This window comes from Pinus tabuliformis, chromosome X (assembly GCF_031772625.1).
Source record: "Pinus tabuliformis cultivar Carrire ecotype Pingquan chromosome X, CPIR1, whole genome shotgun sequence".
NCBI classification, from domain to species: domain Eukaryota; kingdom Viridiplantae; phylum Streptophyta; class Pinopsida; order Pinales; family Pinaceae; genus Pinus; species Pinus tabuliformis.
In genome coordinates this window covers 906,266,737-906,294,307 of record NC_142308.1, presented here as the reverse complement: position 1 = coordinate 906,294,307, position 27,571 = coordinate 906,266,737, and the positions used below count along the sequence as shown (strand labels likewise).

Below are 27,571 nucleotides of genomic sequence, written 5' to 3'. Positions count from 1 at the left end.
TTGTTAAGAAAAAGCATGGCACATTGGGAATTTGCATCGACTACAGACAATTAAATAATTTAACCATTAAAAATAGACATCACTTACCTCGGATTGATGATCTGTTCGATCAAGTGAGTGGAGCAAATATTTTTTCAAAGATTCGACTAAGAAATAGTTATCATCTCTTGAGCATAAAAAATGAAGATATCCTCAAAGCAAAATTTAGAACTTAGTATGGCCATTATGAGTTCATGGTTTTACCTTCTTGTCTCACTAATGCACTCACAACCTTAATGTATCTAATGAATAATGTTATTCATAACTATCTTGACATATTTGTGTTAGCTTTCATATATGACATCCTAATGTACTCTGAAAATGAAGAAGAACACCAAGAGCATCTCAAATTGGTGTTATAGACATTAAGGGAACATTAGCTTTCTGCGAAAATCAGCAAATGCAAGTTTTATAAAACCAATATTCATTACTTAGGACATATTATTTTGAAATATGGGTTGGAAGTGGACCTTGAGAAAGTTTAAGCCATTATGAATTTTCCTATACTAAAGATGTATCAGGAGTTCGCTCATTCAGGTGGATTGTTGGATATTGTTGGGCCTTGAAATTATCATTCACTTCCATTACATTTTCACTTATATTTCCATATTGTCATGTCCACTCCACCTCTATTCATTACATTTATCTTCATTTCATTACATTTACGTTATCATTATCATTATTGCGTCAAATTTATGTTTTTCCAAAATTTATTAATTCTTAGCATTTTCAAATGAATTTATGGTTAAAAATTAGAAAATAATGTGCATATGCTTATACCTAACAAGTGGGATGAGATTGTTGACATGTGTAGGTCAAAAGAAAGCTTCTAAAAGACCTTTATGTGGCCTCCCAAAGCCAAGTTCCAATTTGAGTGGAGAAGATCATGGGATCATAAGGATTTGCATCTCATTTCCTATTTGTATTAAAACTCTAACAAGACATGTGCCTTATCATTTCCTATTTTGATTGTAACTCTTGAGATATAGGAAGAGATTCATGGACTCTCATTAATGAGATAGCTTCTCATATTTTTGTATAAATAGGGGAAGTTCTCTCCTATCAAAGGGGTTAAAAGGAGGAAAAGAAGAGAAAGAATTAAACAATGTTTTGTAACAAGGCTTGATATTGAATGGGATGTAAAGTGAAGATCTATTGATGTAATGATATTAGGAGTCTAGATTTCCATTGCGTAAAGTTGTGAGTTTATCAATAAAGAAGTTTCTTTTCTATTATTGAATTTTAGAATGTGAGTTTTGTGAGTTGGAATGCTATTGCACAATGGAAGGACCCCATCAACCATGTGCATCCCTTTGTAAATTTGTAAGATTAATTAGTTTGTTTTTCTTTGATTCATGCAAATAGTTTAGCTTTCCATTACAAATGTTATCTTATTTTTCAAATGTAGATTTACCTCACTATGTAATTTTATGTTTCCTAAGAGCATCTCATGAAAGTAGTGTTTTATCTATTTTCTAAAATTGGATTGCTTAAAGCATTAGGGCATACAGTGACTTAGTTTTCTTTCACATGTCTTTACAATTCTTTCTTAGATTCAGCTTTACATTCACTGTTTAACCCTATGTTTACGAAAGAGCTTCTAAAGAAGGTAGCATTCAGCTATTTTCCAATGTTGGTTGCTTGAGGCATTAAGAATAAACAGTGATTTAGTTTCTTTCATTATGCTTTTGTCATGCTTTTTATATTAAGATTTCATCTATTGTGTAATCTAATGATCAGTGAGTCTAAGAAGGTAGTTATTCCAATTTGGGTTGCCTGAGAGGCATTAGATCACATAGTAGCTACAAGTTTTCATTTCCATGCTTTTATGATGCTTTCTTATATCACATGTAATGTATACTCAATTGCTTAAGACATTCCAAGAAGATGATTTCAACATCTTCCTATATTGAATGTTCACAATAGTATTTGAGCATGCAGTAGATCATAATTGTTTTTATATTCCTTGCTTTCATTTCGTAGAACAGGATTAGTTTTATTTTTGATCAAGTGTTTTCAAGAATAGGATAGGAAGTGATTTCATTTTCATCTTATCAATGAATACAATTATATTTAGAATAATTCTCTTCTTTTCATAGACAAAATGTCGGCCTAGATTAGAATAACCATTCAAGTTTTTGATTTGATTTTATGAAAAATAAGTTAGTTGAAGTACATTTCCTTTTCTTCCTTCTTAGAAATTAGTTTTTATATTAAACATCCATTAGACTTAGTTGATCATTGACACTTAACATCCATTAAAATAATTAGGCATAAAAGACAAAACCCTCGAAACAATACAAAAACATACTCAACGAAGTAAGAAACAAGGTTAACTAAGCACATATTGTGCACCACACTTCATCGGTTTACTAACCTTGGTCGATAATTTATGTTAGCAATTTAAGATATTAACTTGACTGAACATTTTGGCGCCATTGTCGGGGAAGTGTTACTAGGAGACCTTATTTCTTACATCTAAAAAAATTGATTAATAATTTATTGAGTATGCTCCCCTCCCATGCTTTTTGTGATCTAGAGGATCAGAAAAAGAATTCTTATGATAAAATAATAATAATAATAATAATAATAATAGTTAAATTGTTTTGTTTAATAAGATATATATGTGTATTTTTAAATTTTTGAAATTATAACATATGTAATTTTTTTGTTACAAATCAATTAAAAATAAAAATAAAAAAAATAAAAAAAATCTGTGACATAATGAAACAAATCATCGCAATCATCCAGAGAATTTAGAGTCATCTTTGGCAGCGTGGAGGGTTTTTTTTCATGTCTACAATTGACACCCTATTCCTTATATGCCAAAGGTTGAAGCCTCAACAACTTGTTACGGGAGTGATAATGATCATGGAGATGCTGATGAGAAAATTGACATGGTAGATGGCAGACAAGATGCCAACAACATTGCGTGTGATTTCTGCGATAGAGTCGGCTAATAATTGTGTTCCACCAATTCTTGAGGCCATTCTCCAAATTCCAGTGAGGATTAGTGCTTTGAATGATACCCTTCGGAGCATGTATGATCCGACCATCATCAAATACTCGCCTGCTACCTGATTCATTGTTTTGACAATGTCTGCTGGCATCACGGATCATGATGAAGCCAGGAGAAAGAATGTTGGGAAAAGCCTTCTTATCCATTCTCCACCAAAATAATTAATAAGAAGGTTTTGATAGGCTGATCGCTCAACCTCACATCAAAACCTACAAATAAAAAAATCCAATCACAACAATCGATTTTTGTTGCTGGAGCATCACAAAAAACGTAACTATTTTGACACACAATTTTACAATGCATATTCTAAGCTAACCGAGGCAAATTAGAGAAAACTAAGACATGGGTTTTTTTTGAAATGGGGTCAGTTAAGTAAATCATGAGCGATTTTCTACATTTTACAACTGGTTAGGAGAATTTTTGGGTTCTTTGAAGACATTATTTGCAAACTGAGTGAGAAAAAAAATGATTTTTATTAAATGCTCAAAAAATTGTGTTTTAATATGCCACACTTCAGGTGGAAGAATTCAAATCAAATCCTATTTGATCGTCATGGCACGAAGAGTCCAATTTAATGTTGGCCCACCTATAGCTGAGGAAACAAATATTTTATTGTTAGTGAAACCAGCAATAAAGGAAAATCAAATGCCAACTATCTACCAAAACAAGAAGGAAGATGTTCAGAGTTGGAAAGAGATGTCTTCTTCGATGCCATCTATCTGCTAGAATCTCCTTGCAAGTTACGTTGGAATTACTAGTTGCATGGCCATCTTGGGAGTATACCGTGGCTGGTCTTGTTGACCGTGTCAAAAGTGCTATTGCTGAAGGTGTGAAGAAGATATGGCTGAGCAGTGAAGACACAGGAGCTTATGGATGAGATATTGGAGTGACCCTTCCAAATCTCTTAAAAGTGCTTGTGGCTGAACTCCTGCCCGATAGGAATATAATGATTCATACCGGCATGAAAAACCCTCCTTACATCCTTGAACACTTGGAAGAAATTTCTAACTTAATGGTGCACCCATGTGCATACTCATTTCTTCACATGCCAGTGTAGTCAGGGAGTGATTCTGTTTTGAATTCTATGAAGAGTGAATACATAATTAATGAATTCATATTTGTGGTTGATACAATAATGCGACTTGTGCCAGACATGCAGATAACGACTGATGTGATATGTGGATTTCCAAGTGAAACAAAGGAAGATAATTTCGAGGCCACTATTAATCTGATCAAAGAATACAAGTTTCCGCATGTTCACATTTCACAGTTTTATCCAAGGCCAGGAACGCCAGCTACTAGAATGAGAAAGGTCCCTACTTCTGAAGTAATGAAACGAAGTCGTGAGTTGACAAACATTTTTGAGTCTTTCACGCCATATGTGAGCATGGGCTATTTCATCCTGTGCATTCAGTACGGAAGATGAAATTCTTTGGGTTGAAAGATGTCCAAACAAGGTCCTTAGATAGCAAATGATGATGTGACCTATTAATTTACATTTCCATTGTTTTGGTTCTTGGAACAAGATACGAGGTATGTATTGGATGCCTTAGGGAGATTTTGAAATTTTTTGTATAAGCATTGTATATCTTGGAGGCATCGGTTAATAAGTAACTCAGAGGTGGTTGCATGAAAATCTTCACTTAGCAGCAATAATTTTCAAAAATTGAATGAAAGAAATCATTTTATGAGAAATAATAATAATAATAATAATAATAATTAAAGAAATAAATAAAAATAAACAAATAAAATAAAAAATGAATAAAAAAAATAAAATTGCGATGATTATTACATATGCAATCAATTTATTGAAGCAATTTATAAAGCGAAAAATACTTGCAAATTTGATTGAAATAATTTTTCTGTACAAGTACTTTTTCATATTTTTGCCACTTCAAATATTTTTGACAGCTTGTTATTTTTGTAGCACAGATGACGATTCAATAATGGCTTGCAGAAAAATTGGAGAACTATTTAGATGATTTCTGAACATTTGGCATTAATATTGTTTTTGTGCATTTTTCTATGAAGTTTTAACTTGTAGGACACAAAAAATCTTTGTGATGCCAATCGTTTTACTAAGCACAGTGCATGAAGTCGTCCAACAACAGGAGTTGATTTATTTTTCATGGTTATTTCTTAAAAATGGATTGTTATTGATATCATCAATTGTACCGAATGTAAGACTTTTGATTTTCCTTAATCTGTTTCATTTCACATTCAATTTTTGTGTAATAATCAGAAAGAAATTAGCTATTTGTTTTTTAACACACTTATGTTCTTTGTGTCAAGTTTTTTTGCAGGTTTGGAATGATCGAATGGTCATTGAATAAAAATAATTGACTACACAATTTGTCTTCAAAAAACCGATTTCACGAGAAAGATAAGAACAAGTCCATATCCATTTCCGTCAAGACCATTACCTTTCCTCCCTTTTGAATTATAAATGCAAGAAAGAAATTCAAAACAAGCCACAGTTATTTTTCCCAGCAAGAGTCAATTGTTCATTTTCCTTTATTCAGATACACCTCCCATTACTTTTTTTCTACTCCTGGCCCGCAAATAAAACCACGAAGCTCACTGACATGGTTATTGCCCATTGTCGTTATTATTTTCCACTGTCATATTCCATTTTCATTTTTCCTTTCCTATCCTTTTCATTTCGCAAATAAAGCCTACTTCAATGCAAATTATTGAGATCATAGTCCTTTGAGTCTAAAATCCTTACAAAAAAACAACTTGAGGCTTGCATGCCTTAATGGCAAGTCCTCATGCCGACGAACAATGGGAATACATTAGTGTCCCTTGTTCATTGGATCTTCTACGTACTCAACAACAACAAAATTATTTGTACCTAGCAAGATGTGTTTGAGCATCTTGACTCTCATTGTCATTAATGGTGACAGTTCTCGTGTTGAATAGTGGCATTCATTAATGGCCACTAAGTCAACAATTTCCTTCTATGTTTGACATCTGAAAATCTATTCACATAGCAGGAATTCTTCCAACGAGTTTTGAAGACATGAAGACTATCATTTTCAGCATTTTGGAGCAAATGTAGAAGACATGCACCCACGGAATCAAATGACAACTGTAGAATCAAATAACAGTTGCAAAATTCGATGGCAACAACAGAATCAACACTATTCCACAGCAGATTCAACAAGTTTTAATAAAAGCAATAAAAAGTCATCTTGACTCATTTATCCATGAATTGTTGAGCCACTTGAAGAGGATTATGATCATAATTTTGCAGCCACCACACATGCAGCTCATCCATTTCCAAAGGGTAAGTTAAGGTATATCATTTTCTAACCTTTTACCATAAAATCCTTGGAAAGCTAGAATGATAATTTCGGGGACACATTCATATTCATATTTTGTTGTATTCATATCATTAGTTGGGTGGGACACATTCATATTCACATTTTGTTGTATTCATATCACAATAAAAAGCCCACAAACTTTCAAAAGATATTAACTATCACATTATTATTATGAGCATACAAAGGCTTTTCAAAAGTACTAAAAATATAATTGGATACAAGCACAATCATGGTCATCACACAAGAACCAACGATGATGCAATCCAATAAATATATACTTTGCAACAATAATCAAATTAGCATTATGCAACGTTCAAAGATAAAAAATGAATGCAACAACAAAATATGGTTGTAACACAAGAACCAACCATGTTGAAATTCAACTAAAAGACTTTGCAGAAGTATGAAGTTATCAAATGATATCATGCAAAGTTAAGCTAAAGCTCAAGGTTCAAAAGAATTAATGTAATATATTACATGACGACATGCAATAGCTTTCAGTGGAGGGTATGTTGGGCCTTGAAATTGTCATTCACTCCCATTACATTTTCACTTATATTTCCATATTATCACCTTCACTACACCTCTATTTCACTACATTTAGCTCCATTTCATTACATTTACCTTACCATTATCATTATTGGGTCACATTTATGTTTTTCCAAACATTATTAATTCTTAGCATTTTTAAATGAATTTATGGCTAAAAATTAGAAAATAATGTGCATATGCTTATACCTAACAAGTGGGATGAGATTGTTGACATGCGTAGGTCAAAAGGAAGCTTCTAAAAGACCTTTATGTGCCCTCCCAGAACCAAATTCGAATTTGAGTGGAGAAGATCATGGGATCATAAGGATATGTGTCTCATTTCTTATTTGTATTAAAACTCTAAGAAGACATGTGTCTTATCATTTCCTATTTTGACTGTAACTTTAGAGATATAGGGAGAGATTCATAGACTGTCATTAATGAGATAGCTTCTCATCTTTTCGTATTAATATGGGAAGTTTTTTGCTATCAAAGGGGGTAAAAGGAGGAAAATAAGAGAAAGAACTAGAGAATGTTTTGTAACAAGGCTTGAGATGGAATGGGATGTAAAGTGAATAGTTATTGATGTAATGAGATTAGGAGTGTATATTTCCATTGTGTAAAGATGTGAGTTTATCAATAAAGAATGTTGTTTCTATTATTGAATTTTAGAATGTCATTTTGCGAGTGGAATTCTATTAGACAACAGAAGGCTCCCCATCAACCATGTGCATCCCCTTGTAAATTTGTAAGATTAATTAGTTTGTTTTGTTTTGATTCAGGGAAATAGTTTACCTTTCCATTGCAAATGTTATTTTATTTTTGAAATGTAGATTTACCTCACTTTGTAATTTTATGTTTCCTAAGAGCATCTAACGAAAGTAGTGTTTTATCTATTTTCTAAAATTGGATTTCTTGAAGCATTAGAGCATACCATGACTTAGTTTTATTTCACATGTCTTTACAATGCTTTCTTAGATTTAGCTTTACATTCACTGTTTGACCCTATGTTTTCCAAAGAGCTTGTCAAGAAGGTAGCATTCAACTATTTTCCAATATTGGTTTCTTGAGGCATTAAGAATAAATAGTGATTTGTCATGCTTTTTAGATTAATCTTTCATCTTTTGTGTACTCTCATGATGAGCAAGTCCAAGAAGGTAGTTCTTCCAATTTGGGTTGCCTAAGAGGCATTAGATCACATTGTAGCTGCAAGTTTTCCTTTCCAAGATTTTATGATGCTTTATTATATCACATATAATGTATACTCAATTGCTTAAGTCATTCCAAGAAGATGATTTCGACCTCTTCCTATATTGAATGTTCACAATAGTATTTGAGCATGTAGTAGATCATAGTTGTTTTTATATTGCTTGCTTTCATTTCATAGAATAGGATTAGTTTAATTTTTGATCAAGAGTTTTCAAGGATAGGATAGGAAGTGATTTCATTTTCATCTTATTAATGAATACAATTGTATCTAGAATAATGCTCTACTTTTCATAGACATAGTGTCAGCCTAGACTATACTAACTGTGGAAGTTTTTGATTTGATTTTATGCAAATTTAGTTAGTTGAAGTACATTTCCTTTTATTCCTTCTTAGAAATTAGTTTTTAAATTAAACATCCATTAGACTTAGTTGATTATTGACACTTGACATCCATTAAAATAATTAGGCATAAAAGACAAAAACCTCAAAACAATATCAAAACATACTCAACGAAGTAAGAAACAAGGTTAACTAAGCACATATTGTGCACCACACTTCATTAGTTTACTAACCATGGTCGATAATTTATGTTAGCAATTTAAGACATTAAGTTGACTGAACATATACTATCGGAGTTTTGTGGAGGGATTTTCACAACTAGATTATCCCATTACCTCCTTGCAGAGGAAGGAGATAAAGTTTGAGTGGAGAACCAAATTATGTTGTATATGATCTAGAATTAGCTACTATAATACACTCCTTAGAAATGTGGAGGCATTATTTACTAGGAAAGAAAATTGTTTTGGTAACTGATCATATCATCTTGAAATATTGCTTTAGTCAAACTGATTTAAATGCAAGATAGACAAGTGGGTTAGCCTTCCTTAGTAGACATGCTCATTCCTTGATAGAAACTGCTAGTAGCAGCATGAAAACAAATTTTGAAAAACAAGTGGAACAAGCTTTGCAACAATATCCTAAGCAGGGAAAATTTTAAGAACCCCCCTAAATTTATAAATATAATAAATGGGCGAATCTCCATGGTATATAGGAAAAATGGAAGGCGATTTTATCAATAATATAATGCGTATATATAATTTTTTGGTGAATCTCTCACTAGGCATGGCGAATATTTTACTCAATTATAAAATCTTGTAAGATCTTGGCCAGTCTTTCACTAAATAATAAAACTTTGTAAAGTCCTAGTGAATCTTAGCATAGGCTACATGCTGGTTTAATTCCCCCATTTAAATAGCCTACATTCAAGGTGAATACCATGGGTCAATACCATGTGCCATTTTGGTGAATACCATGGGTCAATACCATGTGCCATTTTTATTTTTATTAATTCTAATATTAGGGTTAATAATGGTTTTTTGCATTGTATTAATAACAATCTAGTCCATGGTATTTGTCCCATAGTATTTTGGCCATAGGTTTCACCTAAATATAACCCATTTTTTGAGTGTTCGTAAATATAAGGTGGCTTATGGAGTAAATATAAAAAAATGTTTTATTTGTTTACCATACCTCTCGTTTATTTATATTTTTATTAATTTACCATACCTCTTTTACAAATATGGTATTTGGCCCATAGGATTCACTTAAATAAAACCTCTTTCTTGAGCCTTCATAAATAGAATGAGGGTTATGGACTAAATATAAAAAGAGGTTTTATTTATTTACGATACGTCTAGTTTATTTATATTTTTATTTATTTACCATAACTTTTGAGTAAGTATAAAAAGACATTTTATTTATTTACCATACCTCCACTTATATTTTTATTTGTTTATACCCTTACAAGTATATAAGGTGAATTATGGAGTAAATATAAAAAATGTTTTATTTATTTACCATACCTCTCATTTATTTATATTTTTATTAATTTACCGTACCTCTTTTATAAATATGGTATTTGGCCCATAGGATTCACTTAAATAAAACCTATTCTTGAAAATGGGCGAATGGATTCACTTAAATAAAACCTATTCTTGAAAATGGGCGAATGGAAGGTTGTAAGTCCTAATTTCAAGGGCTAAATTTACCTTTTTTACCCTCTCCCTTAAAATAAGGTGGGCTATTTGAGGTGATTTGTAAAAATTTACTATGATACCAAATATTCGCCCACTAAAAATTTAAAACCCCTTAATTTCGCCAAAGGGCGAACATTCGCCCCTAAAATTATCCTTGATCCTAATTACCAGGAATTGAAACTAAAAATATAGTAGAAAGAAATTCCAGGGTATGCTACAAACCCGAAAGGATTACTCATGTACCAAGGCAGATTGTAGCTTCTTAATGTAGTTGTGTTGAAATGAATGATATGTGGTGAATATCACAAGAGATGATATGTTGGTCACCCATGATACCAGAAAAGTGTCACAACATTAAGAAAAAAATAATTTTTCGAGGTATGAAGAAGGATGTAGCATATTATTTGGAAAAATTATTACAGTGTCATCAGGTAAAAGTGGAGCACCAACATCTGGCAGGATTACTAAATCCATTACCCATTTCGAAGTGGAAACAGGAGGTGATCTCAATGTATTTTATAACTGGGTTACCAAGAAACAAGCATCAATTTGATTCCATTATGGTAGTGATAGACACATTGACTAAAGTGACACACTTTATACCAGTATAGTCTACCTTTGGGACTGCACAAGTTGCCAACATTTTCATGAAAGAAATTTTTAGACTACATTGCATACCAAAAATGATAGCTTCAGACACAAATGCTAAATTCACCTCAAACTTCTAGAAGGCCTTGCTTGGGAGCACGAGAACCAAGTTTAAATTCATTGTCGCATACCATCCTTAGACGAATGGACAAATTGAAAGAAAAAATCAAATTTTGGAGGACATGCTTAGAATGTATGTAATCGGCAAGCCCACAAAGTGGGAAGATTTTTTACATTTAGGAGAGCTTTCTTATAGAAAAATCTATAAAAAATGAATAAAAATGATTCCTTTTGAAGCATTGTATGACAAAAAATTCCATACACCACTCAGTTGGAGGCAGCCAGAGGATACATTGATTCTTGGGTTAGATGCATTACACGAAATGGAGCAGATAGTACACGAAATCCAACATAATATTACGACAACTCAAGACCGACAAAATAATTATGCAGACAAAAATAGAAAACACAAAGAGTTCAGAATTGGATATCATGTATATATGAGAGTTAAGCCATAAAACAATACTCTCATTTCCAAAAACTTGTCAAATTAGCATCGCGATTTTGCGGGACATTTGAAATTTTGGACCAAATTTGTCTAGTGGCATATCAGTTGGCTCTACCCAATCATCTTCAAGTTCATAATGTATTTAATGTATCATTATTAAAAAATATGCTCATGATCCTTCTCATGTGGTTGATTGGAATTTGATACAAGTGGAACTCGTATGAGGCTTTCTACCAGAGCCACTTTGTATCTTGGATCAGAAAGAAACCATGCTGTAGAATTGAGTCATCGCTCGGGTTAAAGTGCAATGGAGGCACTCTAAACTCAAGGAGCCCACTTTGGAACATGAGGATACCATGAACGAAACCTATCCAACACTATTTGAAAATGAAGTGGAAAAGGAGTAAACACCGTAGATGGTGTTATTTTTTTTAGAGGGGGAAGATTTAATACCCCTCAATGTTCATGTCAATATTATCTCAGTGTTCTGAACTATTTGTAGCAATGGAAAGGAAGCCATAATTCACTCTCCAAAATAACTATGATGATGTATTTAATAGCTTTGAATAATATTAAATATAGCACCGTGGAGGATTAACTTGGAAAAGAACATGTGAATTAATGAGATCATTATTCCAATCTGAAATCCAATGTGGATGGATAAGATCGAAATTAAATTTTCCTTAACTACTTCTAAGAAAGACATAGGAGTGAATTTATGTGATAGATTAGATTAGGAGAGAAAAATATAATAGATCACCTAGTGTGGGGGAAAGAAGACTAGGAAGGGGTGAATAAAGCACCATATAGGAAAAGGCGAGATTTAAATGAAAAATTATACATTTTCCAAAAAAAACTAAAAAGTAAGAAAAGCCTAGGATATGGGATTGAGTAGACCCGAGAAAAATGGGACACCGCTAAGGAAACTCCCCAAGGGAAAGAAAGCATAACTAGCAATTGTCCCAAAAGGTACAAAGAGAGGCCGATAGGATTATTAAATTGGAATTGTTGAATTTTTCTAGAACAGTTAATTGGTTTGGGGAAAACCTTGTTTTCTTGGACTGGATCATTGTGCAATTACTTTCCTTTAGATATTTTGTTTATATCTATATTACAAGGAACGCATTGAATGTCTTATTTCATTTCTACTATCCTTACGTATATTCTTTCCGTGCTTTTTCTTGATCAATTTGATGAAATATTCCATTATCCTTTGGTATGTTCAAAGCTTGAAAGCCAAACAAAAAAGTCAATGATAACCACTGTGCACGTATTCAAATTCGTAATGTAAAACTGCCAGACAGAGTTCAGACAAATAACCTCCAAGATGGGTATCACCGTTTGTAGCCAAAACCTCAAAAACTCTGTTGTCAATAGTCAGAACGCTGACATCAAACATGCCACTGCCAAGATCAAAAACAACAATATTTTTCTCTCCACCCTTCTTGTCCAAGCCATAAGCTATTGCTGCAGCTGTGGGTTCGTTGATAATACGAGCTACATTCAAGCCAGCAATAACACCAACATCCTTCGTTGCTTGGCGTTGTGCATCAGTAAAATAAGTTGCGCAAGCCCACAAGTTAACAGTCACAATGCAGTCAACAATTGGTTACCCACAAATTTGACTTGGTATGTCTGGGTGAGTCAACTTGGCAGACCCAGCCGGGTCTGACTGGGATAGGCCATGCCCTCAGACCCAACAGTTACAAAATCACTGGAAAAACAAGCACAAATTTGACTCACTGAGTCTGAACAAGTCGACTTGGCAAACCCAACACCTCAGACCCAACCAGGTCTAGTAACAGATTTTCTTTTCTCCAGTGTTTTAACAAACTCAATACAATGCATTTTCAATAAGATAACTACAGAGACTCCATTAATGCTATTGCCTACACATTGAAACCTGATTTTACAAAAAGTGAAATAATTATAGAATGACTAAAAACATCGTGCACAAATCTAGCAGACTTGCTGAGATCTAAGAAAAGGAATGTACCTCGAAGAACATTATAATTACAGATGACTGATAGTAGCGGATTCTTATGTGTTCCGTAACTCATTGTTTAATTTATGACTAAAGCAATAACATGGAAACAAAATATACAAACTTATCATATCAAACATCTTAAAATGAAAAAGGGTACAGAGGGAATTGACAGGAATTGTGAGAATCCATAAATTTGTCTCTTAAAATATGTGCCACAGCTGGATATCGAATCCTCAAAAGCAATGCCCATGAGAAGAACCTGAAAGGCAAAGTTCATGATGTAGTGCCCAGCGAGACAAAAGGTACCTTAATACAATAATACATTACCTTGCAGCATCAATGGAGCTATGCTAAACCTCTAAATAGCCTACCACAAGGAAGGTACATATACTTGCTCCTTTAGATTCCATGTTGCGCTTTCAGCTGGGAATCCCCAGACAGCACCAATTGTCCATTGTGCGATAATCCCAGCACAAATAGCAAATCTTAATTGCTTCTCCAATAGCACTTGATCATCATATAGCTCCGGTTGTGAAGTCAACTTTCTGATAATGCCTGCAAGACATACACAGTTACTAACAATGTTGAACTCTGCATCGACATATCATCCTTCTATTAGAAGTATAAGAACTCTTCAGATAGATCCTTGAGCAACGTGACTGCATTCAATGACTACCTGCTACAATAGCATCACCCGAACCAGTCCTATCACACGTGAATGGCGTGACCAAAACATCTTCTGTTCCTATTACTGCACCCTCAAATGTAGGTGTGTAGTAGTGTATGCGGAAGGTGCCATTAGTGACAAACAAAATCTTCATGTTATCGTGCCATAACGGCGCAATTTCCTCTCTTGTGTAATGATAACACCTCCGTCGTCGTTGCCTTTTTCTTTCTCCGACTGACTGTTCATAGGAATGTGCATAGTATTGAGGCCTGTAATTCCTCTTTCGCTCAAAATAATCCTCATCAATCAAAAATTCCAATTCTTGCATGGTTACCTCAATGACATTTGCCTCATTCCATGCACTCTGGATAAGTTTCCTTGTCTAATCTCGAGACCTCCAAAGTGGCAAAGGGAGGTTTACATAAAAAAATATAACTCCCCCAAATTCTTTTGACATTTTGATTGCAGCAAGAAGAGTGGCATGCATGGATTCTTCAAGAAGAACCATGGAATTGAAATGAAACATCCTGGCATGCGTGAAAAGTTTAAATATTTAGTCACAGATAAAGAGCATTTAACTCCAGCCTGTGGTTATCAGCACATAGTGATTACTCGAAAAATTGGACCAAACCAAAAAAATATAAAAAATGGGAAAGGTCAAATATATAAAAGGGGAAACTAATCAAGCACATGAGATAAGGAAAATGTTGCGAAAAAAGAAGTTAGAAGTATACATTTTGTGTGGATGACTATAAGAATACCTCTTTCAGTATGTCGATGTTAATATCAGAAATGTGAAAACCATCTTCTGCACATGGTTTGACACATTCCATTCCTAATTTTCCTTCCCGACGGGTTACCTTCATGTAGGAAACTGTTGTGGATGCATAAGGATCAAATTTAACACCACGAGTTTGGACATGTTCCTTGTTCATTGTGAGAACCATTTGATAACCAGTGGGATCATCACCTACTTTACCCATAAATGCTACTCTACCTCCCAACCTTACAAGTGCAATAGCAACATTGGATGGTGGTCCTCCCGGTGCCCTGACAAATTCTGGAGGACTCCATTGCAAGCCGTTCCATGTAGAATACTTATCTTCATCCATTTGTCTGTCTGATACCCTAACAGTAGGAATAAACTCATTCTGTGCCAAGCCAAAACAGCATACCAAAGGAGGCCAATCATATTCAAAGTTATGATCATCCTCCTCACCATCTGCTTCCAACTCCATACTTTTTTCTTCTTTATTTTCAGCGATTTTCTTTCTCCTACTCTTCTTAGGCACATTGCTCCCACTAATGTCTGCTAAAGTTGTTTTCTCTTCACTTTTTCTTCTCCTCACAATCCTCTTGATAACAGGGGATGTCTTCTTTGAGCTTGAAACAACATTACCTACTATTCCGAAAGAATCAGGTCAAGGGTAACAAAGGCAGGTAGCGATTCATTGTAGCATCCCACAAGCCCTCGACAATGACTACAACAAAAGAAAAAAAAACCTACAATGCGCTCATGGAGAAAAACAGAATACTTGAAACGACTAGTCGTACTCCTACTTTCCTCACAAGTAAAGGAAACATTTATGCAAGAAAACAACTACCTTTCTTTCTACGCTTTTGAGGAGCCTCTTGAACATCTATGAGTGGTGTATTTGAAGTGGCTTCTTCTTTTCGGGATGTTGCTCTAACAATGCACAATTTATGTAACTTTGCGGTCCTAGAGAGAACCAAATGAGGAACAAACAACATAGAACATTTTGGATTGGTCCTGCGCCTACAAAAATTGGGTGTCAGATAAGGGTTGAATGCAATGCCCTAGCTTATGAAATATTATTAGATGTCTATATTTTTGTATAAGCTATGTATCCATGTGAAACAGAAAACATTCGTAGTCCTGTTTTAGTTTGTGGAAACAGAGTAACAAAACACACACCAATAAAAAATTCCAATTCTTGCATGGTTACCTCAATGACATTTGCCTCATTCCATGCACTCTGGATAAGTTTCCTTGTCTCATCTCGAGACCTCCAAAGTGGCAAAGGGAGGTTTACATCAAAAAATATAAGTCCCCCAAATTCTTTTGACATTTTGATTGCAGCAAGAAGAGTGGCATGCATGGATTGTTCAAGAAGAACCATGGAATTGAAATGAAACATCTTGGCCTGCGTGAAAAGTTCAAATATTTAGTCACAGATAAAGAGCATTTAACTCCAGCCTGTGGTTATCAGCACATAGTGAGTTATCAGCACATAGTGATTACAAAGCAGTCTACTTCTGTAAGATGATCGAAAAATTGGACCAAACCAAAAAAATATAAAAAATGGGAAAGGTCAAATATATAAAAGGGGAAACTAATCAAGCACATGAGATAAGGAAAATGTTGCGAAAAAAGAAGAAGTTAGAAGTATACATTTTGTGTGGATGACTATAAGAATACCTCTTTCAGTATGTCGATGTTAATATCAGAAATGTGAAAACCATCTTCTACACATGGTTTGACACATTCCATTCCTAATTTTCCTTCCTGACGGGTTACCTTCATGTAGGAAACTGCTATGGATGCATAAGGATCAAATTTAACACCACGAGTTTGGACATGTTCCTTGTTCATTGTGAGAACCATTTGATAACCAGTGGGATCATCACCTACTTTACCCATAAATGCTACTCTACCTCCCAACCTTACAAGTGCAATAGCAACATTGGATGGTGGTCCTCCCGGTGCCCTGACAAATTCTGGAGGACTCCATTGCAAGCCGTAAACAGCCTGAAACCTTCTGAATTTGAGGACTTCCTCGTTATCTTCCACCATGCTTTAAGGTGAGACAGCTATATGCAATCTTTGAAGCAGCAAAGGAGACCCTCGATAGTATCATGGGAGACATTCAAAATGTTGTTGAAGGATCAGTTCTACAATATTGGATATCAAGAAGATCCATTTAATTGTGATATTTTCACAAACACAAGAAAAATTGTTCAGGACTACACCACTAAATATAAGAAATCAGCAAGCTTGCTAAATCTCAAAGTAAGAGTTCCTCAAACGTTGATAAAAAATTGAGGAGAACTACATGGCTACATCAGAAAGGAATTTACCCCATTTGAAGTAAAGAACCTTAATGATGCTGGTAAGAAGGCTCTATTTATTGAGTACAAGAACAAAAATCCAGCAGTAAGTGGGGAAATGGAAAACCAAGGAAAGGTACCTAACATCAAAAATCTCCTAAGCAAACGAACAGAAATAGGACTTTCACCACTGCTCAGTGACTCAAAAGACAACACTAGGAATCACTGCAATCATTGCAGTGTTGATTTATGGGCACACTGAGAAATAATGCTGGAAATTACACCTGAAATTATATCCTACAATTTGGAAGAAAACATCTACGAGAATGTTGAGGGACAAAACTGGAAAGTTTCCAGAAGAGAAGAATATAGCTTATATGAGTGCAGACCACCAACTAAAGAGGACACATTATTTAATCCATTGTCACATATTTAAAGGCATATGTCACCTTTTGAGGTGTTTTGGGATAAGGACACAATGTTGAGGTCTTCTCTACAGATTTAGAGGCTAGCTCTTTCCTTATGGAGATGACAAGTGGCATTGTGGGCCTATTTTATTCACTCAAAGGGAAAAAAGGAGGATACCAGGGTCTTTTGTAAAGAAATATTATTTTATTAATCAGGTTTTAATTTGAATGTTATAAATAGAAAAGAGGATTCACTTGCTAAAGTCACGGTTGGAGTTGTGGCAGTTCCTCTACAAGCTTAGTTGAAAAACATTTGGGAGAATGCAATTAAGGGGCAAATTCAATGTGAGGTTTTCGCTCTATGTTTCTCTTTTATCGATGACTAGGTTTTTTGCAAGGATTGCCATTGTTTTTCCAACTGATATAAGCTTTGAAGAAGGTCAGTCTTGCTCCAATAAGAGGACGTTAGGGTTTAGGTTTTGCTAATGGCAAATATCTTAAATACTGGCAATAATTCTAGACCTTGCTTTAGCATATCACAACACTTGCACTTGCAACGATTATATCAGATCCAGTTTAATATTGCTAAAAAAGGAATGGATGTTTTTACTTTGAGATGAATTACAAGGAGTGGGCCAAATGACTTCATTCAAAATTTTCAGTTGACAGTTTAATGGTTGGAATATTTTCTTAAGGCTATACTATTTAAGGGCAGATTCAGTTTAAGGCAGAATCAAGAGAGTAATACTTCACTTGGAATTATTTGTATAGCATTTTAGATTTTTTTTGTTTTCATTCATTTGCAATCACTATTTCTTATGATAACACTGATATATGTCATACTTTGAAATATTATCTCATTGCTTATATTGTGATCATACACACATACTAAGACAACGTTTCAAATTGATAACCACAACTGCTTACAACCTAACACTTTGATAAGCGCTATTTGAGCTTGTCAATACCCACTGGTTCTAGAGATATTGGATATGACTCAAATTCGCTGCATTTTTGTGAATAAGATCACTCTCTTAAGGAGTAATACGTGAAGCAAAAATGATTTATCACAAAATCTGAATAACATTATGCTTATGGTCTTCAGTTGCAATTTTTGAATGGTATTTAAAATTGGACTTTATGGATTACTTGTTGCAATTTCCATACGTGAATGGTTTCTATCTAAACAGGGGTTTTAGATTCAGCATTACCTTGTGACTCGAATCAATCTAATTTTATAACAAATTATGCATCACTTGGGATGCTTCACAATTGTTCTCAACATTAATCTACATTTTGTAATCATTTAAGCATCACTTTGGGATTACTTCACACTTGTTCTCAACATTAATCTACTTGTTTGTAACCATTTAAGCATTCACTTCGGGGTATTTCACACTTGATCTCAACATTAGTAATAGCATAAAAAGGATAATGTGACATTCACTTCTCCTTTTGGGATTAATTCAACAATTTACTTGCAAATTCTCACATCTTTGACGAATGAATCGATTTGATTGAGTTAAGCATAAGAGTAGTCAATTCATGCTAGTATTTTCCAATTTCTCTCCCAACAATCTAAGTTTAAATTGATCATGCGGATTCCCCCTGGGATAGGCAGTCTCCTTGGTCGGGCAAGGCCATCAAGGTGACAGTGAGTGGCTTGCCTATTATGCGTCTAGGCTGTCCCATTGAGGTTAGGACATTTCCTCCTAGGTGATAATTTGAGTGGTAACATTGAGTTTGGGTGATATTTATGAGTTAAACTTTAAAGAATAAGTCGGGATTGATTCAAATTCAGTTGATTAGACTCTGTTTCCTCTTAAAACATAGTCAAACTCGCGACTCCACTTGGACTGCGAAGAGTCTGATAACACTGCCAAGAAGCTTCGTAAGGCATAAATTGCAGAGCAGTAAAGGCATTAGTGGACTGAAAAGAAAATGTCATACAGATTAACTTGGTTAATAATTTACTCAGTCCATCTATATTTAAGAAGCACATCTATAATAATTGAAAAGCCACTGACCTTGAATAAGAGGGGATGGTTGAGGTTCTATTCCTCCATCTGTTTGAGGACTGCAAGCCAATCTACTCTTTTGGGCTTCATTATTCTCACCCACTTCATGATTAATTCAGATGGATCATCCTCTTCTGATAAACAAATTATATGTTTCATCAAGGCCTTGCTCCTTCCAGACAACTTTGGAGGCAGAGCTTCTATGAGCCTCTTCATCTTCAACCTCAACTTCATAATACTTTTCTTCTTCAGTTGTCGCTGTTGGAGAATGTAATATTCTGGGAGGCACGGAAATTGCAAAGCACGTGGAGCATAAACTGCAATGTATAGAACCCTAGAATTGCATTGCACACATAAATCCTAAGATAAGTCAGCTGGGCATCAAAATCAGCAAAAGCATAGCACTTGGAGTGCATTAAATTTTGATGTGTGGAACCTTAAATTTGCATTTGTGCACAACATGGATCCTATTCAGCATGGGAAACCTTTCAGGGAAACATCCTATTACATATAACAGAAAGCGCAGCACCTGTAGTAAATTCCAGGGAAGAATAAAGATGACCCTTGCAATTATGTTCAGCTTCAATTACACAGGCACACACAAAAATACAAAATAGTTCCATTTTAACCCTCAGTAGATTCAAAGTAGCTTTGTGAATTTGAATGATGAACCTTGGGGTTCACAAAAGAAGTGAGTTAAATTTTGGAAGGAAAATAATGCTAGAAACAAGATGTGACCTGATCATGATTTCTATTCTGTTATGATACCATTGTCAGGCCAGTGCTTTAAATTAATTTAGATGATATGATTGCGGGGTTAAATTTTTCTTTTCTCCTTACCATAACACCCCTTATTTTTTGGCCAAGTCAGGGACTGATTTCCCCAATCTGTTGCTAAAATCTATTCATATCAGAACTGCACTTCTGGGTATATGGCTGAGAATTCTCTTATTTTTCCTGGGAGCCCAACCTGGGCCAGCAATAGTAAACTCCCACATTTTTACAGTGAGACCACAGCTCAGCTGACATGGCACTAAAGTTGGTACCAACTTATTATCAGATGCATCTCATGGAAAGTGAGTAATTGGAAAATAAATATGGTACATATGACCATAACCATGTACACAGGATAGTCCTTCCCATTAATATATACACTCCTAAATAAATAAAAGATGAACACTTCTATTTGAATTTGGAAAAATGACTTCTAAATCAAAGTTTTATTGCATCAGATCATTGCTATAGCTAAGAAACAAAATGACAAATTCTTTTATTTGTCAGATCACCACACAATGCGTGGACAATCGGCTATTTATATGTTTCAACCAAACTAACGGTATAAGCCATCAAACCTTCCAAGATAAAATACGAGTTCATCAGCGAAATTTTGCATCCTTGATCACCACACAATGCATGGACAATGGGCTATTTATATGTTTCAACCAAACTAACGGTATAAGCCATCAAACCTTCCAAGATAAAATAGGAGTTCATCAGTGAAGTTTTGCATCCTGGATTTAGAAGGTAAGTTCGTAACTCAAGTCCAGATATTTCTCGTAGCTCAGAGAAGGATATTTTCTCAATTCAACACAAACAGAGACAGATATAATTGTTATTACATAAATAAACAACAAACGTCAAGAACTCCCTCTGGAATCAACTTTACATTAGAAAATACCCACCCAAAAAAATAGTTTTACATTGTAAAACTGCAAAGTAAACTGCACCTAAAGCTCCATGGAAAAATCTCGAATTGAATTTTTGTATATAAAATTTTATGCTGAACCATCTCAAATTGAATTTTAGCATATACTATTTTATATTGAACCAGGCTTTTTTTTCAATCCTTGAGAAAAAACTAACCAATAAATCAATGTTAAATTAATTTATTAGGGATAAAAAACTTGAAATGCATACCTCTCAACAAATAATACACAATTTATTAAGGATCAAAAACTTGAGATTCCTACCTCTCAACAACTAATAACACAATATATCCTGCCGGGCTAACATTGATCTATGCTAGTTTATTTATAATTGTTATTTAAATATACACCTTGATTGTTATTCAAATATACACCCCTGTTTAACAGGATCTATGTTAGTTTATTATTATTTAAATATGAAGTAAAATAACTAATTCATCCCTACCAAGATATGGCTCTGTAATTCATCTTATTAAAATACCATCACATCATCCCCAGACCGGCCTAGAGTAGTTTATTGTTATTCAAATATGATAAGTAAAATAAATAATTAATCCCTGCCAAGATATGGTTCTATTCTTCATTTTATTAAAATACCATCACATTATCACCAGACAGGCCTAGATTACCTCCTTTCTCTACGTGCAATAGCAAAATAACATCTGGGCCTAGAGCACCTAGCAAAATAAAATCTGGGCCTAGAGCACCTCCCTTATCTATATGCAATAACAAATTTAATAAGGAATAATACATCTTGATTAAGACAATACAGGTTCCAACTATTTTTAAAAGAAGCAGCATAAAGAAACTACAATGGAGATAATAAATGAATTATTGTCCATAATCTTCTCTTAATAGAAGAAGCATGCCGAAAGCCCTATCTAATATGTAATTTATGGAAATCTTTCAGCTGCTCTCTGCTTATGACAGCATAGCTACAGAGTTTGGTACAGTGAATACATATTATAGCATCCAGACCACCAACCATGCAATTTCAAAACAATATATTTAAATTTTATCAGAGCAGCGGTTACAATACCTGGATTTCACACAAATAAAAGGTCCTTTATATTTCACAAAGAACAACATTTTTTGCAGAATTGGATGCAATTGCCGTGTCCAACAACAACATGCACAGGGCATGGAAACCCTGAAGACCTGTTTGGAACCATCAGGAAAAACTGAATAATTTCCACATCTGAAACAAACCCAAGCACATGACATTTCTGATTTACAAGCAAAAATCCCCTTTAAATGCTGCAATTATCTCAAAAGTAATTCAGGACTTCATATTGCAACTACCACCCACCAGTTATTACAGAAAATACTTTTCCCAAAGTAATAAACCATTAGCCGACTTACCAGAACCAACCAATGCACATAATTTTTTTGTTTTAAAGGGGGGGCTTCTTACCAGTAAGTTCGCATAAACCCTAAGCCCAAAAACCCCGGTGATTAACCACCGTGCAGCTTCACTTGAAGGACCCGACGCTCATATTTCTGCACAAAATTCGAGCATTCATCTCGTTGACGGTATCAATAAGCCCTCCTAAGCCCACAGTTCCACCGGAGGCCTCGTTCTCCTTGTCTTTCTTCTCCTGGGGTTTAGCCGCTCTGCGCTTAAACTCAGTTGCCTTCTCGAAGAAATTCCCGTAGATATACTCTGCCGTGTAGCCCTTCTCCTCATCATAGAGCATGATGTGACCGTGCCATTCCCAGACGCGGTAGCCGGGCTCTGGTTCCTCGTGGAACCCCACGCAAACCTGATGGTCGCTAATGGTGACGGCCTGGCCGGAGTTCGCCTTCAGTTTATCAGTGTCCTCGCTGGATATAATCTGAACGATATTCTTCTCCAGCTTCGCCTCCTCTCTCTCCAATGGGCTCTTGCTCTCGTCCGCGATGATGCGATCATACGAGTTGGATAGGAAGGTATTGGTGTCCAAAAAAGGGCTGCGCATATTTAGCCGACTCATCATGGTGCTCACAACCAGGCTTTCGAAAGAGTTTTTGGTGGAATACTGGTTCGCCATTTTCCCTCTGATGGCTGATATCCACTCTCCAAGACTTCCTTCCGGTGGATATCAATATATAAACTGCAATGGCCAGGCATATGTGGGCTCTCAAGGAATTTAACAGCTTGGGATTGGAGGAAACCAAAGGGAAAAGGGCGAAAGCAATAAATTTCCTTTGCCTTTATCGCCATCGGAGTATCAGTCTTTATCTTCATGCCTGACAGTTAAACCCCAAAATCAGCATCCTTCAAATTCATATCCTCCGGCAGCATTTAACAGCTTGGGGATTGGAGGAAACCAAAGGGAAAAGGGCGAAAGCAATAAATTACCAGGAAGCGCAGGCATGGCGCAAGATGCCACGGGCTTGGGACTCTTCTCGACCTCGACGAGACACATACGGCAATTTCCGGCGATAGACAGGCGGGAATGATAGCAGAAGCGAGGGATATCGACCCCCGCTAGGCGCCCATAACAAAAATGCCTACCATTCTGCCTGAAGGATGAAGACCATAACAGAAATGCTTGAACAATTTCCCGCTGAATGTGGACGCGAGGTGTCAGCCTCAGAAACAAAAGGACGACGAAAGTCTCTTTCAAAGGAAGGCCTATCAGCCTAAAAATACCTTTTCCAAGAATCACAAAAGGTTATTGATTCTAGAAAAAAAAAATATCCACTCAGGGAGAACCAGGATGATACGATTCATGCTTGGGTGGGAAGTGTTCTTTCCAAGTGGATCCAGTAGATCGTGGTCAAAGTTTTGGTAGATGAGAATTTAATATTTCAGTTTTGTTTTTACTGTTACATATGTGAAGGTTATCGTGCACTATGAGCATTCAAAATTCCAGTTTGTTACTATAGTGAATTAATATGAAGGTATAATTTCAGTTTGTTAATTTTCGCTTACTTTTAACATTATCTACATGAGTTTCACTCGTATTGAAACATAGATGCAACTTACTTGAATTATGAACTTTAATTAAAGCATATTAAAAGTCGCAATAGATTTTAGAAATGGTGATTAAAGGAATTCTAGTGGTTATTGCGAGACAAAAATAGAGTATACTCGTGTATAGAAGTTGGACTTGAAAATTTTACGCTCTGATTTGACTAAGATTGTTCGAAAATTTAAGGAAAATTATTAAGAGTCTATGTTAGTTAGTCAAATCAGAGCGTAAAATTTTCAAGTCCAACTTCTATACACTGTATATATATATATATATATGCATGCTATAAATAATATTATCATATGGTTTCATGGTTATAATCTAACCATAAATCACACGATAAACAAAAAAATAAATAAGTGCATTGTGTTTATACGAGCACTAGAAGTACTCATGTATTCGGTAGTAGGAGATATGAGTGAAAGAATATCCTTCCAGTATACAACATTTGAATTAAACAAATTATATCTCGTAGCTTCATTACAAAAAAAGAAATTATTGTTGAAGAAAGAGTCAGGATTGGAAGATTGAATTCAGCGATTATGACGTGATTCTTGCAATATGCATACACGCCAATAAAAAAATTAATGTAACACACATAAAAAGGAACTAATAGTAATATCAATGCAAGATTGCTATCTAAAGACCAGATTATGACTAACAACCATGTTCAACAACTCTGTTGAGAACATGTAATTATGAAAAATGTGGAAGGTATAAGTAAACTATAGATAAGTGAATTTGCAACCACACAAGATTCTAGTAGAGTATAGAAGTGTGAAACATATATTTCAGATGGAATTAGGCGATATGTGAATGAAATCATCTATGGACAGAGAATGAGTATAAATAGATAGTTACACAAACTAGTGATACAGATAAATGTAACTGTGTTGGTGTTTACTTTCTAGGAATTCTAATAAATGGAGAATACAGTCAAGTATATAGACTTATAATATAAACACATCTCATAGTTACAATCTATTAAAATACTACTGTCGTAACTATAATATATTAGTCATTCGTAAATTTCAGTAGAAAGTGCAACATGTATAAATTATGGTAACATACAATGAGAGGGCCTCTAGTAGTAATAGAGGTATTGTAACAATACAAGAGTTAATGCAATAGTGGGGAATCATCACCACAAAACTAGACTTATCGCAAAGAAAATTACGGTAAACCAATAGAATGTATGCAATAGAAATGGATAAATTAACAACTAAGAGCAGTGAACGTAGACTCTCATTCAAGAGAAATTCAAGTACATATTGTCAAACCCATATTCATTAAAAATTCAACGATTCTCTGAATATATATATAGTCTAAAATGAAAATTGAAATTACAGTAAGGAATTCCCATCATAAAATAGGCGGTACCAAAATCTAATAAAGAAAATAGTAGCGAAAACATATAACTGTGAATATGGACTTTTGATTAAGTCCTTAATACTTTAATGGTACAAAATCCCATTTAGGTTGACCCATAAGGGATAAAAATGTATATATTACTACTTTGGGAGGAAAGTTCATAAAAATTAACATAGTAGGCACAAGATGTGGGGCCATGCTCTTAGAAATTTAATACTAGGAGTGAAGCTCTATAAAGACACACACATTTGAAAGAGTTCCTTCATGAGGGAAGAATCGGTGAGACAACATGTCACAAAGAATAATATCGTTAATCAAATCTCCCAGACACTACAACAAAGGATGAAATTAAACCCAACTAGGTTATGAAGGCATCGCACCTGACGTAGGAAAATAAAATGAAAAGCTAAGTTAATATTCAAACTTTTGGTAAAAGCTATAGTTGAATAACCACAACACAACATTCTAGTCTAGGATTTTGACATACCGATTTACAGTTGCTTGATGCAATGCCAAAATGATTCCTCTAGTTTTAAAGAATAAACCACAAAGAAGCCATGAAGATAATGCTTCATTGAGTAAGAGAACCCTGAAATTAAATCTAACATCAAAATATAACATCGACAAATACCAAATGATGAAGAGGGTGAAAACCATGATTCAATTATTTTTATGGAAGATGCATAGGTGAAGCATCACATGAGGAGAGAAATGGGAATGTTGAAGAGAAATAGAGCTACATCCTCCATATACCTTTTCAACGTACCTCATTGTAAATAAAATTAAAACAAAATGTTAGTATACACCAACAAAGGAATTGATGCAGAGAACAAAATGTTATAAAAACAGTTCTATGGAAAGAAACACTTTTCCTTTGGAATGAAATGGGCGTATTTTCTTAAGTTTTAGAACCAAATTCACCAATATGAGTGCTAACGAGATATAATGCTAAATTCCAATACCCTTTACAATGTCGCAGAGGTATATTTTTCTTTAGCCTCGAACATATTGTATATATGATGCACCATAAAACCCCTATGACACTAAAGTTCGTTAAACTATGTGATTATAGCCTCGTTCATCTCAGCGTGACATGGGAATAGGGAAAAAAATGAAATGAGGAACATAAGTGGTAGGGTTTGGAAACATCAATCAAGGTCATTGACTCACCTCAAGAAATTGCAACCCTTCACGAAATCCCAAATCTAAAAACCTAGGTGACTATCACGTGACTAGTGTGTAGCTCGTCGGCTAGGATTGGGAGTTCGAATTTTGAAGGCCTTAGGATGTTCACCATAGTCATCATGTGCTAAGAATAACAACATCATAGTGATATGGGTAGAGATATCCATAACATATAAATCATAACTTTAGACATATTCCTAAGTTGCTTGACGTAATAAATATAACATAGCCATTACAGATTGATGGTATGTCATATAAGTATATAATCCCAAGTAAAAATTAGTGTTGGATTAGAGTGTTAGGTAAATGTATAAAGGGGATTTTTAATATAATATTAGGCGAGGGGTAAATAAGTTAGGATGTGAGCTACTTTATAGGTGAATGCAATACATGAGTGATGAAATCAGTTTCGAAACAAAAATGAATAGTTATTAATAGCCAGTGAGGAGCAAGAACATGTGATAAGGAAATTAACAAACAAATCCAGCCAAAAAAGTGTAAAACCATAAACGTTGAAATAGAGGGAGGCTGAAATGATGTCATAAAAATTTGAAAGTGCTGAAGAATCAGATAAGACAAAATCTAAATCACATAAGAATAAGAATAAAAGGGAATTGTAGGGGGGATTCTGGAGAATTAAACCCCCTATGTTTGATGGTGAAAGGGAGGAAGATGTGGTAGCATGTCTTCTGAACATGGTTAAATACTTTCATGTGTATGAATAAGAAAGTAATTTGCAGTAACGACTAGCTGTTTATCAGTTGTAGGGTAAAGCTACTCTGTGGTGGGAGAAACAAAACTATATCTTTGTTGGATGAGAGGATGGTGTCATGGGAGGAATTTTCAAAAGAAATTTAAAACCTGGTATTTTAGTGAAATATATTATGA

The 27,571-nt window shown here is 34.7% G+C and overlaps 1 protein-coding gene and 1 pseudogene across 1 annotated transcript; both read right to left on the bottom strand.

Moving 5' to 3' along the window:
* Positions 1-13,253: 13,253 nt before the first annotated feature.
* Positions 13,254-16,785, bottom strand: LOC149142616 (fructokinase-like 1, chloroplastic; annotated as a pseudogene).
* Positions 16,786-21,928: 5,143 nt separating this feature from the next.
* On the bottom strand, positions 21,929-23,346 carry LOC149142615 (uncharacterized). Its single transcript, XM_089449729.1, has 2 exons — positions 22,585-23,346; positions 21,929-22,328 (listed from the first exon to the last, which is right to left on the bottom strand). Exon 1 carries the CDS (start codon positions 23,198-23,200, stop codon positions 22,643-22,645), a length of 558 nt encoding a protein of 185 aa, XP_089305855.1. The 5' UTR covers positions 23,201-23,346; the 3' UTR covers positions 21,929-22,328; positions 22,585-22,642.
* Between the last annotated feature and the right edge of the window lie 4,225 nt (positions 23,347-27,571).

Coding starts and splice junctions, on each gene's coding strand:
- LOC149142615 (XM_089449729.1), bottom strand. CDS start 23,200: ATGGCGAACCAGTATTCCACCAAAAACTCTTTCGAAAGCCTGGTTGTG.